Source organism: Rhopilema esculentum, chromosome 20 (assembly GCF_057945365.1).
Source record: "Rhopilema esculentum isolate cy_ngs chromosome 20, ASM5794536v1, whole genome shotgun sequence".
NCBI lineage: Eukaryota > Metazoa > Cnidaria > Scyphozoa > Rhizostomeae > Rhizostomatidae > Rhopilema > Rhopilema esculentum.
The window spans coordinates 11,532,111-11,545,732 of NC_142834.1; the positions used below are offsets into that span (position 1 = coordinate 11,532,111).

At 34.7% G+C, this 13,622-nt stretch overlaps 1 protein-coding gene across 1 annotated transcript; it reads right to left on the reverse strand.

Annotated features, from left to right (window-relative positions):
• Window positions 1-356: 356 nt before the first annotated feature.
• LOC135687637 (uncharacterized) lies at window positions 357-11,034 on the reverse strand. Its single transcript, XM_065204245.2, has 9 exons — window positions 10,333-11,034; window positions 9,235-9,414; window positions 7,181-7,252; window positions 6,642-6,732; window positions 6,275-6,337; window positions 5,651-5,697; window positions 2,645-2,833; window positions 1,241-1,307; window positions 357-582 (listed from the first exon to the last, which is right to left on the reverse strand). The coding sequence occupies exons 1-9, from the start codon at window positions 10,644-10,646 to the stop codon at window positions 505-507; spliced, it is 1,101 nt and encodes a 366-aa protein (XP_065060317.2). The 5' UTR covers window positions 10,647-11,034; the 3' UTR covers window positions 357-504.
• Window positions 11,035-13,622: the final 2,588 nt, after the last annotated feature.

Here is a 13,622-nt window from a genome sequence, read left to right on the forward strand (position 1 = left end):
TAATCAATAAGTGAGAGGATCTTAAGTATAATCAGAGTATAATTAGAATATGCATAAATGGAGTGTCAATCAAAGTATAAATAGGAGGGCTTGAATAAGAAAATATTTTGCCTATTACATTCTAACTATTTTAATTTTCCATGTATAAAATCCCATTTTAAGTATATTCATTCATTGGTAAAATTTGGAGGGGCTTATATGAAATACAGTATAGATTCATGATTGATTGTTTAAAGCATAAGAAATAGTGGCTAGTGGCAGCAAGGTTGTCGGGGAATAAACAAAATATATCTTCAGGAATCAATAGAAAATCAACAAGCAAAATCATATTTGTATGTTAAAATTTTTATTAAATATTGAAAAATGTTTATTTACAAACGGCAATCTCAAACAATCGTTATAATAGACCTATATTTATTATATTCCTTTACTTTCTATTGTTTCTTTTCAAAACGATAACTCCATTTTCTTTTACAAATGTGGTTTTTTGGAATCTCAATAGATTCAAGAGAATCTTTCAGATACTGAAATTTCAGAAAAAACAAGTCTGTGATCTGACGCGGTGAAATCACTGGGCCATTCCTAAAGAGAAAATGAAATGATACAATGAATACGAAGTAAATGAAGTAATTTAAAAATGAAATGCAAAGGGAATTTTTATGACCACTACAGTGTAAGCTGAGATTCTTTTGTACAAGAATTCCCCCTTTTTAATTACGTTGTTTGAAAACAATTACCTGTATCGCGGCTTTAATGCATAGTTTAGAGAAATATGATATAAAATTCGTATTTCTTTCTAGCTGCATACCATTGGGGCGGCGTAGCGTCCTGTAGCGCTCTGAAAACCCTTAGATTTTCAGAGAATTATATATATAAAAATATATGAAATTGTAATAACTTGAAGATGCTTTAGCGATCATTGATTGTGCCTACTGCGTTGACATTCATTATGTCGGCTATAATAATACTTCAAAATATCACAAAATCAACTGAAAAATACAGCTTTACTGATGAAGGCAACATTTTTCTATTTTACCTACCTTCTTTAGGTGGATTTATCTACTAAAAACGATGCCAACCAAGTAAAACGTTTTCAGAAAAATTGAGTGTTATGTTACGAAATATAAATTTTTTTGTTCATTGGCTTATAAAGAACAATGTTCCCTTAAGAAAAGCAACACATCTTTTAGAGTGATAAATAATTTCCTTCTACATCACAATGTATAAGAGGTCAACATACCGTATCCGAACGGTCCCTTGGAACCAGGTATGCATCATCGACCTTGCATTGCAGTTCTTCAGGCATTCTAGAATCGAATAGAGTCGAATAATACGAATAAATTGAACAATAATTCTCAAGTACGTAATGACAGGTTTGAACAAATAGAAAGGGTGAGTTGTCAGTGTCAAATGATTGGACAAGCTTGTTTCTCGACGAATAACTGCCTTATTCAGTGTTTTGAAATCAAAGCCAATGGTTCACTTGTGAGTAAAAATGAATAAGTGAGGATTCACCGAAGCATTGAATGACAAGGAGGAGAAACAATTACACTTAATAGTATCTACGAGACTATCTATGTGATGGATATGAAAGGATTTTGAGGCTAAATAGCTGCATTAAACGTAATACAATAAGGTATCCTGTAATGCTTTAATAAAAAATTTAGAAAATAAAAATTCCCGTAATTCTTCTCTTTTGGAATCAAGTAAAGAAATCTCAAATCTTGATTGGGCGGCTGCAGTCATGTGAACAATCTCAAGGCAATCAAAATCTGTGGGCTGTCAAGCGAATATATCAAACGTTTTGGCTCGACTGTGCCGTTAGGGCTGGCAGAGTCGAATCAGTTTGACTCTTTTGACATTAGCTATAAATAAATGACTTCTGTTAAAACCCGTTTGATTGGTGATATGACGCAGCACTAGCACATAATCTTCTGGCTCTTACAGTTATATGGAAAGTGGACACCAGGGTTTAAGTCTAGAACAGAGGTGTTCAACTTAATCTTTTGGTAGGCGATAGACAAAAACCTTACTCAACAGGGGGGCCAGATGAATATTGATGTAAATCATCAATATTGAACAGTAAATGAATTAATATTTACAGTTACATGAAAAATTACATGAAAATGTATACAAACAGTTACATGGAAAAGTGATCAATGTGAAATGTTACATTATTTGCTTGTAGAAAATTTATTGACATCTCACATTAAACTTGTAGATGAAGTGCAAGGAAAGTCATGTAAATATTTTCTGCATGCTTATAAAAATGACAGAGTCTGCCTAATAATGAGACTGTGTACCTTATAATGAGAAAGTATGCCTAATAATGAATCGTACAAATTTTAGCAAGGATGGCACTCCATTAACATAGCACAAGGACCAAATTGTTAAAAAATTTATTGATTACGTGTGAGCTGTATGTTGGAAACCCTGGTCTAAAAGGTTATCAAAGAAGCCAACTTAAATAACTGTTCTCCCAGTAGACAAATGAATAACTCTTTCAATTTTAGAATGTTTCATTCCGAAAAGTAACTATGAAATATTTGTTGCTATATAACTTGCAAAAAATCAACTGACATCATATGATGAAATTTCCTTTAACAGCAAATAAATAACACACTGCTATAACTTGTACTCATACCTGTAGAAAATGTAATCAACAGCTAGTACGGAAGAATTATGATCTAGGTGTGTTATCAGTGGTTCACGTCCATGGTAGTTGAAATATGATGACCGGAAACCATGCTCTGAAAAGAACTTGTATATCGGTCCAGATGGGCTGCCATTGAAGTCTCCTGCCAAAAACACTGGGATATCTTTGCCGTGTAATCTGAAATTCAAATACTTTAAAAATAAGACACAAAGGATCTTACAGTATAGCGTCACATCAAAGTTTTACTTGATACCTGTTGCACCAGTTCCCTTCCTCCCAAATAAACATCAATAGGCATACAAGTTTCAAAGAAGCTACTGGTGCAAGATAGTTGGGGACATCCTACAGATTATACAACCTCAAAGAGAACAACCTCCTCGATCTTGTCGGTCTAGAAACACAGTAAAAGCTAGTGACTCTGCCTTCGAACAACACAGACTGTGCAAAACAGTGGTGGCGCCAGAGGGAGGGCAGAGGGGGCTACAGCCCCCCCCCGTCGGAGCTGCTTAGCCCACCCATCGGAAGATATACAAAGAAAATCAATAATTTTGTCGGGGCAAGATTTTGCTACCGTTTGTGAAGTTTTTAAGAAAAGGAAGGAGTAATGGTTACGATTGCGGAAATCCCACTGAGTATATATGTTCAAACAGGTAACTTCCAAGTAATTTAAACACCATTTCGGGAAACTCAACCCTCTTTTTCGGAATACAAACGGCAATCGGACTATCAATATAAGTAAAATTCTTAAAGATCACTGGGACATAATTTTAAAAGATATATTTCTAGAAAAGATATGTTTAAGTCTCTAAAATGAATTGTCAATTAGCAATCTTTTTTGCTGCAATATAGCGTTGATCAATGCCTGATGTAATGAGCTTGAGTATTTTAGAATTCGGTAGCCTCTGGGAAATAATTTTAAAAAACTAAATAAGTATGGAAATAGCCCCCTATACTAGCATTAAAAAGACATAAAAACATTGGAGATCTAATAACCAACACTTTGGGAAAAATTGGTGACATCACCCCCCTCCCCCTCCCCCCCAGGAGTTCTGAATCTTTTCTTAACTCGGCAGACGCGGCATTTTCGGTGTTTATTCGGCAAACTTGGCGGTTGCATCAATTAAAGAATCAATGATAGTCGATTCGATGGTATATTTTATTGTTTTTATTTTCATTTCACTCCTTGATCCTCTTCACTCCTTGGCACGTCAATATTTCAACGTAAATGGCAAACCGAAGCCAGTGAGAACCAAACTCCACATTACAATGTTTCAGGGTTGGGTGCGCGAATGACGAGAATAGCGTTCCGCACAGCTAAACTGGATTCGGGGGGGGGGCCTTGGATAGAAATATAGCTTTTTCTATACCTGCCTTACGTAATACTGTCAAATCAAGCTGCGCTTATAAGATCTGCAAACACCAATTCTGCAAATTATTGGGGGGCATTGCCCCCCTGCCCCCAGCGCCTACAGGCCTCATCGTAAAAGTAGAAAATATTGCTCCAATGAGACATTTTCCAGCGAGGTGGAATCATCAAAATTCGAAAAGTTCCTCACCTTCTGCGGCAACCATGGTGCCGCCTCAGGTAGTAACTTTCGTGTACTTGTTTATTGCGACACGAGCATCTGCAAAGCTAGCAAAGACCTAACCTACCTAAGTAAAATTGGTCCCTATTCTGTTTAATGATTAAGTGATGTCTTTTTCCTTACCCAGAAAAATTTAGAGCGTTGGGAATATTTGAAAATCACGGGAAAAGATCTACAAAGAGCTTTCTTAATATGTCTGTTTTCTTTTAGGGACATTTTGTTAAAAGAGCGAGTCCCCACAAAATATAATAATCCGGCTCTAAAGATCTGCTCTTTCTTGTTTGTTGAATTCATATCTTGTCGTAATCTCGATGTCTGTGCGTCCTTTTCAACTGGGATTCCATGTTTTCACTCCGATTGCCGAGCCCCCCTGTTGGAAGGTCAAGCCCCTCCGTCGGATAATTTCTAGCGCCACCACTGGTGCAAAACTCTATAATGATGACATGTTTCATTTAATTGGCAGAGCCAGGTCGTCATTTCATCTAGCAGTTTTGAAAAAAGCTGCTAAGTTCGTTTTCTTGGACTCCAGTGGTAGTTTTCCTATAGGCAGGCAGCACTGATTGGACAACTATACCAGTCATGTGCTGGCATTTTTCTGATTGACCTATTTCGATCCACCACAATGTATATATTTCCCATCATGTTCTTCAGAGCCTAATTCTCACGTTTTATACTCTGAAGAGTGTCAGACGAAAAGCTTTCAGTAGTATGTTGTGAAATGTTTGCTTTTTTCAAGCAACCGAAATGTTTGCTTTTCTGTACCGCCAAAAAATTGTTCAAATTTCACATTTTTACATTGCAGGTTTTTTCACTTTCATCAACTACTTTGCTCTTATAAACCATCTATTATAAAATATGATGTCTGTAAGGCTATGGGGTAAGGGTGGTTTAATAAAAAAATACCTTTGTTTTCCTGCTACAAAGGCATTGTTGAGAGGCTAGGGGAATGAGGCCATTTCTGCTTTCTCAAATATGGGAAAAAATTCTTATGACTTAGTTTAAAATCAATTCCCAGAATACAATGACCTAAAATTCATCGAGTACAAGTAATCAAATCAAATTAATGAAAGGAAACCTTTCCATTTAATATTTACTAAATAATAATAGGCCATGCAACATTGTGTATGCAACATGCTGCATTTTTACAAAAAACAACAAGTAAAACTTTAAACTTTTTAGATCTTTTAACAAATCAACAGGTAAAAATAAAATAATCTCAATAAAGAACTTTCTTGATGCAAAAATTGCTGCATGGGACCCTAGTGACGATGAAAAACTGAAAGGAATGACATCAAACCAAACAAAAACAAACTTTATATTCTACTGCCAGTTGTCATAGCTTCAAGAAGACATGTAAATTATAATTTTTGAAATCATTTTACAATTAATCAAATATAACTTTACTGACCCTTGCATATACGACTCAATTGCTTCAACCAGCTTTTTGGCTTGTGTCTGCAGAAAGATGTAATACATTTGACTAGTATGAAATAAATTCATTTTTCCTAAGTAAAAAATAATTTCCAAAAAATTTTTATGAAATTGCTTACTTATTAAATGATATTTCAAGAAAACCTATTTTTGAACTATGCTAATTGTTAAAAAGATTCTTTCATCAATTAAAACCAGTGTTTAGTCAAGGCCTGTCGCAAGAAATTATCTGATGTGAAGTTAGCTAGTTTTAAATACTTAACAAGCACAATGTTTATAACACCAAAATTTGTATATCAATAACCCCAATAACATAAATACATTTCAAAAATTGGATTCAAATTAGATTTTTCTCAATCAGGAAATGACCAATTATTTATGATAATGCCTATGAAGATAGGCTTTATCTAGCCATGTACATTTGCTGTGCATCACTAAATATTAAAACTAAAGCTCTGAAAAATTTCTAAAAACAACTCTCAAACCTAAGTAAGTTTAGTTCAAAGATGTTTCTAATTTCAAAAACACACAATGGAAAACTGATTCATTTGAATATTAAGTTCAAATTATTTCAAGAGAAATTAGAGAGCAAATTACAAACCATTCTTGTGAACTGATCTAGGTAATTTGCCAAATAGGTTAAATGTGTAGTGACTATAACAGCCTACAAAAATAAATGTTTGCTGGATATTACATACATTACAAAAATTAAATGAAAGAAGAAAGAAAAGGACCAAGTCTCCTGAATGATATATAAAAGGATAACAGATTATACTTTCCATGTTTCTTTGGTATTCTGCATGAGTATTTTCAATGTAGCTAGTAGATGCAATTTTCTCATAGAAAATTTTATCTTGTACATAATTCATTAGAAACTTAATTTAGAACTTTCCATGAGGCTTAATTTACTCAACATTAAGAGAAAAACAATGAATGAATTTTAAAAGATAAAAATTAGAAAGGCATACTTCTTGATTGGTATCGGGATCCAGAACATGAGCTAGTAGTGCCACACGCATACCAATGTCATTATACTTTATATATTCAACATCCTTTATCCTTTAAAAGCAATTAACTATCAAAATTTTCACCTAATATGTTTATATCTACTAACAAATTTAAAAACGAATCAAGACAATAACAGGTATAACAATCTGATTATTATAACTGAATGCTAGAACAAGAAAATTTCCAAACTCAGGAAGAATGAAAATTATTTTTTATTTTTATTACATAAATTTGACACTACAAAGAAGAGGCCTGAAGTATGCTACAAAAAACACATGATGCCACAAAGTTAATATTTCAATCAAATGTAAACAAAAATAGTTGAAAAATATAAAAATTGAATGTGAATGGTGGAGATAATTTTTTATCAACCCTTTGGCATTTTACACTCTGAGCAGTGTCAGATTAAAAGGTTTAATGAAAGTTATATTGTCCTTCCATTTTTCATGCAGTTTTAAAAACAAATGATGAAAAAAGGTAAATGTAAAAAATGATTTACCTGAGATTTCTACTGACTAGCAGAGCTACACCATCATGCCTAGTTGGACGCCTATGTTTCAAGATGTAATACCTATGAATGAAGAATCATTGCTATAAATAATTAGATTTTCAATATTGTTGCAAATACTGAAGACAATTTGACAAGTAACAAATGAAGTAACAACCAAATGAATCAAGAAAATTTTCAGGTGGCAGGCCTTCCTGGGAAAAGCGTGCAATCACACTACGCCTTCCCACACCAAGGAGTGCATTTAACCACCCACCTTTTTTTGTAATCATTTGTTCGTTTTTTAACCAAAGCGCTGGAAACTAACAAGGTGACAAAAAAAAAACAAGAAATTGTTTTGTGTTTTTATTTTAATGTGTTTTGCCCGCCCTGTCCACCGCCTGGAACACTGTAATCATTTTGAAAAGCTGTTGTGACGACACCTTAATGCAACTAAACAGGGACCAAATCACCATAGTATCGGGGCTAGTAGTGGTCCGGTAAATTTCATTCTTACATCTAAGGCTGCAGAAACCATGATTATACCACAATTTGCAATCATCTTCTAGCCCAGTGCTCATAAAAACTAACTCACATTTTTATCATAGACCTGTGTTAGCATGCACATGTTTCTAAAATACCTTTTTTGATTGGTAAATTAAGTTTAATTTTCAAACAAAAGATTTGTGCTGTATTTCTTCTGATCTATTCTCGTGAATTTGGTGTCTTCAGCAAGAAATGTAAAGGGGACACAAAGGAGCTCGCCATATTCCTGAAAAGGGGTAACAATGACATTTTAGGCTATACTATTTAAGTCCATGACAATAAGCAATATGCAACAAAGATTTGGAGCAAATTGTGTGCAAAATATCAGATCGTCCGGCATCCATCATTCTAAGGAGCTGATGTTTCTTTGAAAGCCTTTGCCAATGGCCCCTTGCTGGAAAGCTCGTTTTCTGTACTCTATTCTTTTACGCCAGTGATTTCTGTACCAGTTGCTACCACCAGCTGGGTTAAAAATAAACGGAGCGCGACCCTAAACAACCCTCCCCAGAAGGGATTGCGCAATATGGCATATTTGCCTGACGAGGATGTCCCGTTCTTCCACAAAATATTCAATGTTGTATCGTTTTCATATGAAAGCAGAAACATTTGGAAAAGGGCAAATGCGCCTGTAACGTTTGCAGTCAATAACTTCCATAATGCAATCTCTTAAATTGCTCCATGTTAGTGTTTATTAGTGTTCACACTATTGTCAAACTAACAGTAAAAAATGTATTATTATTATTATATTATTATTACACTTGTAGACAGAAAGATAGCACTTTGGATTCAAAGAGAGGGAAATCTACAATAGAATTGTTTTGTTTCAAGCGTTTGCACTGAAACGTTTCTTGCTGTTTTCAAATCATGCCATTTTTAAATTGTGCCGTTTTCAAATCGTACTGTTTTCAAAACTGTTCTCATATACCTTTTGATGAGACATGATTGAAAGTTGGAGTTTTTACTTTTATCAAGGGTTTCATGAAGACTGCCACCATGGTTGGTGGCAAGAGGGATTGCCGGTAACTGCATCTAAAATACTTTCAGCATCAAATTTAGTAAAGATCTCTGGCAATATCCTTATCCTTCCTTTATCGCTTTGCCACCAGAGATATTTATTGCTAAAGTTGTGTGAAAACTGAAGAAATGACTTTTGATTGGGGTTTTTTGAAGGCTCCATATATACTATGTAATTAAACATTTGTAGAAATAAGACAAAACACCAATAGCACTCCATCACACACCTAAAACAGCCTAGGGGTGCGAAATGCCACACTTGTGCTAATTTATTCCCAGGAAGGCCTGGGTGGCTTAATTTGTTTCTTATCATTGGAACAAATGACTCCTAAAGAACAATTTGTGACAACAAGGCATTGATTCTTTTTAGGCAAAAGTTCAGGGTTTGAAAACTTATCTTATAAATTCTAAAAATCATTTCAGTCTAAGAAATTCTTCTTTTAAACTATCAAATTAAAAAAGCAATAATTTAAATAATCGTGCAAAGATGCAGACAAAGAAATTACCTGTCTCCAATCCTTTTCTCGAAAAGCTCAGCTATGCCACAATCAAACCAAAACTCTTGCAGACAGAGGAAATCAAATGCAGGCAGTGCTTCAAAAATCTTAAAAATTTCTTCGTATCTTGACAAAAATTGATCAGGATGAGCACTTTCTTTTTGCCCACCCCACCATGTCTTCCAACTTCTGCAAAATAAAATATCAAGGATTTTCAAAGACAAACAAAGAAGTAAAAAAAATTGCAAAAAGAAAAAAAGCAGAAGATCTGGATTTCTTTTGAGGAAAAAGGCAAACCTTTCATTACTGATCAGTTCATTTCTACTTCTAAAGGAGAGAATGATGTAAAAAATATTTTGCGGCATATACATCAAATGCATATACTCAGAGTGGGGAGTAATAGGTTCTAAAAATCTAATCTAATCTAATTTAAATGTTATAGTACAGTCCCCATAATGGGTATTGCATACTAGAGGTTAGTAGGTTAGTCTTAATCATAGAAAAGCGATAATATTAGCAAATAAACTGGTCAGCACTGCCGGATTGGTAAGCATGTAAACACTGAAAAACCAATTTCGATAAAAGACAAATCTTTAAATAAAAGCATACAATCACACCAGGAGAGTCTCAAGCAAAAGCATTATTTGAATTTTCTCATAGCTCTAAATTTGTATAATTTGAAATTTTTTGAGAAGTTGGATAAAACTAATCAATGCATGGTAAAAAACTTACTTGGATGTTATCTTAACTTATAATTATTCACCGAGTCTCCTGCAACTCTGCAACTAATTTTTTTACGCTGAATCAAAATTTCCATTTGATGCACTAGTTCCTCCACTTGATCAGGTTAACATTTTTTTTTTAATTTCAGTTAACATTTGAATTTGTAAACTTGTTGCAAAAGTATTGTTTTATCGCATGCAGATTATGTATTTCTGCCAGTTCTAAATTCAAGTTTTTAAACCACTACAGACCACTGTAGACATTTTTTTATTGTGGCTGTTAGACAAAACACCACATGGGTAAGTAAAACAATATCATACAAAAGTATACGAAGCAGGTAAACATTTTGAATTGCATGGTCTATAAAACACCCATAGCACGTACCCAGGAGCTATGGTTTTGTAGCAAGGAGCCAACAAATTAAAAGTTCCCATTTTGAATGTCCTTGCATTTTCCCACCTCGACGTTGTTGACAAAACTTCACCTTGCTCTGCTACGAAATCGGCTGTTCTAAGTCTCGGTCTTTGGCATGCCATTGAGTACTGGCTAGGCCTCCGATGAAAGGAGCGACAGCAATGACTATTGATCTTGTGTGTTTGATAATAAATTCTCCTCCACTGGTGTTGACTGGAAACAAAAACTGGTCTAAGAGATAATCGCAGCGATGCCATGCGAGTCGTGTGTAGGACCCCCGACATGCAATTCAACTAATGAAAATACTGCTTTGCTCCATTAGATGTTGGCGTCTGCAAAGAACAGCGATATCTAAAATATCAATGTCTTGACAGTAATTTGTGTAAAACTGACCGTTTGCGGCATGTAAAGTTAATATCGTCACATATATCGTTATACAAGCCAAACGCCATCACTAAATCCATCACATCACAGTTGCATCGTTCAAACTATCTGGTATCACGATCCAAAATAAGCTTTCTAAATATGAAATGAAAAGGTGGATAGCACAGAAATCTTTCTTTGATATCTTTGAGCCTCCACAGCTTTCTAGTTGCAACGATTAACAGTTTTTCTTTTCGCTGATGCAAACCTGACCTTTGATCAATCGGATGGGATAAATATTGATTCTAAATGAAACAGAGGTCAGCCTACTTTTCATGTAAGTTTGTGAGGAAAGTGGACAAAATTGAAGTCAACGGATATCAAAAAATGCATCTACACAACTTATTGTGTAAAGAAAAATATGCTGTCATTATGCATCATGTAGCTTTGTTTTTTTATAGCAGGGGTTTTTTAGCGTGCAGTTCTACATAAAATGTGCAGTTCTAAAAACCTTTTGTGCACTTGTAAACAAATCTCAGCGCAGTTGTAATATTTGTTACTTTAATGCAAAAAGAAGTCAATAACATTGTTGCAAAAAGTCATACAAACGCAAACATGGCAGAAAAATAAAACAGTTTCATCAATGAAACAAACAAAAGTTAACAAAGATTTTTGCTCAATTTAAACAAACAACCTGGGAAAATTATAGGTATAGAAAGACATTGGTTGATAAGGAGATATAGTGTTTACGAAACTTCAATGACCTTTTTTGTACAATACAGTACTCCCCAGATATTCAACTCTAAATCTTCAATACTTGCAAGGGGCTTTTCATGCATTTAGAAAAGATTTGAAAAAGTTTGGAAAGGAATTGATTAAATTCAGGGACCGCGAGAAAACCAAAGAAATGGAGGGGCTGAAATTGGTATGACCGAAATTTTTTTGAGGCCACGCCCCCTTGAACACCGGAAAACGCCCCTTTTAGAAAATGCTGGGATATTTCTATTCAATTTTTATAAACAGTCTGGTTCAGAAAAGATACAATAACTATAAAATAGATAGGATTAGCTCGAGGGTAATAAAAAACCAAGCTAACCAAGTTAGAAAATATATCATATCATTAAGTAAGATGAAACACTTAGAAAAAGAACAAAAATGGTTCCCAAGAGAACTGCTACTACATACATAGGAGTAAACTATCGAAAGTTTCGTTAGAGTAAACTTTCAAAAAATTGTCGAGCCTATTATTGCAAAAAAGTGGGTGGGCTATAGCCCCTGCTAGCCCAATGGCTTCGCGGTGCCTGATTTAATATTGAATAGAAATAATGCTCAGTCCTCTCAAGATATCCAACTATAGTTTGAGGGAAAATCAATCTCAGGTCATTTGAAAGTTGCAAATGCATTTAATCAGGCTTAGCCTGACCAACCTCTGGCTTTGCCACTGCTTGCATGTCAGTACAATTGTATATCATATGAATATACAACTGCTTTTAATTGAGACTCGATCATTATTAGACCAATGTCGTAACGGAGCAGTGTGGGACCCTTACTAAAAGAAGTGTTTAGGGGCCCCTCTGCTTAACTAAATTTGAGTCAAATTTTAGCGCCTGCGTACTCGCTCTTTGAGGTTTTCCTGAAAAACCCAACTAAATAATATACAACATCCGAAGAGAAATTCTGCCACCTAAGTTATTTCATATGATCTTCATTTAAGCTTTTCCCAGGTTTCCATGGATTGAATAACAGAGCCACCAAAGCCTTAGAGCTGAAATGTTTTATTGTTTATTAGAATATCTAGCAATATAATTTGTATAGACAGATTCATCTTCCTTTATGCACTCGAATGTACCACCTGGTCGACATGGCCCATGCTGCAAAATCAATCTCTCAACATCAGCAACAAGCACATCTTCACAAAGATGACCATGATCAGTTGAATAACACTTTGGAAGATCTAGAGTGGCATGATTTTGCTTGAGTTAAAGGTTGATTCGCACTTCATCGTTCCTTTTAAGAGTTTCAGAAGATTCATCAAAGACAGGGCTCGTGCTCGTGACTTCTGCGTAGGGAGACTTGAGCTAGGTAGATCTTGGTCTTTGCTATTCTAAAAATGGAAAATTTCCTTTGTGTTTGATGTAGCAGCTTCGACTTTTCGTTGCAATTCGGCCCCTTTGCTCGCACAAGATTCATAAACGCGCTTAGGATTTTTGAAGACATTGTGAAATGAAAGCAAGAACATCGAACGATGCACTTGAAAGCATTACTAGACTCGAAGTTAAAAGATAAACATTTTTAAACTGCCTCATTTAGGAAATCTATTCGATTATAGATATCTGTAATATCAATAAAAAATACAGTCATATGCTCATTTCAATGCTGCTGTGAATACTATTAAGAAATATATGCATACATCCAAAAATATTTTTTTCGAAAAACTTCTTAGGGCCCCACTCAGGGCCCAAATGTTTGAGGGCCCTTAGTTTTGTGCTTGAAGGTGCACAAAAGGGCCCTTAGTCTTATTTTCACATTCACGATCTCGAAGCATTATCCTTACTCAGATTCCTCATATTTATCTAGCCTAAACCAAAATCCAGGCCACATTTAAAGCAACTTCTCAAACTAAAATGGAACAGTGGAGCCCAGGGTGGATGGTTCAGGCTTGTGTCAGGAAATTATCATGCAAAAATTGTAACTTGGTAGCCTCACCTCCACTAAATTGATCGAATAAAGAGCACTTATGCGTTATTATGAATTTCATTCAGATGTCATGTTCTTACATACTTTTCCAATGATTTATGATTATGATAATATTCCGATGTGAAAAAAGTTGAGTGCAGTTACATCTATTTTGATATATTACTTTAATTGTTTTCATTACTGCAGTCAATAAATGTAAT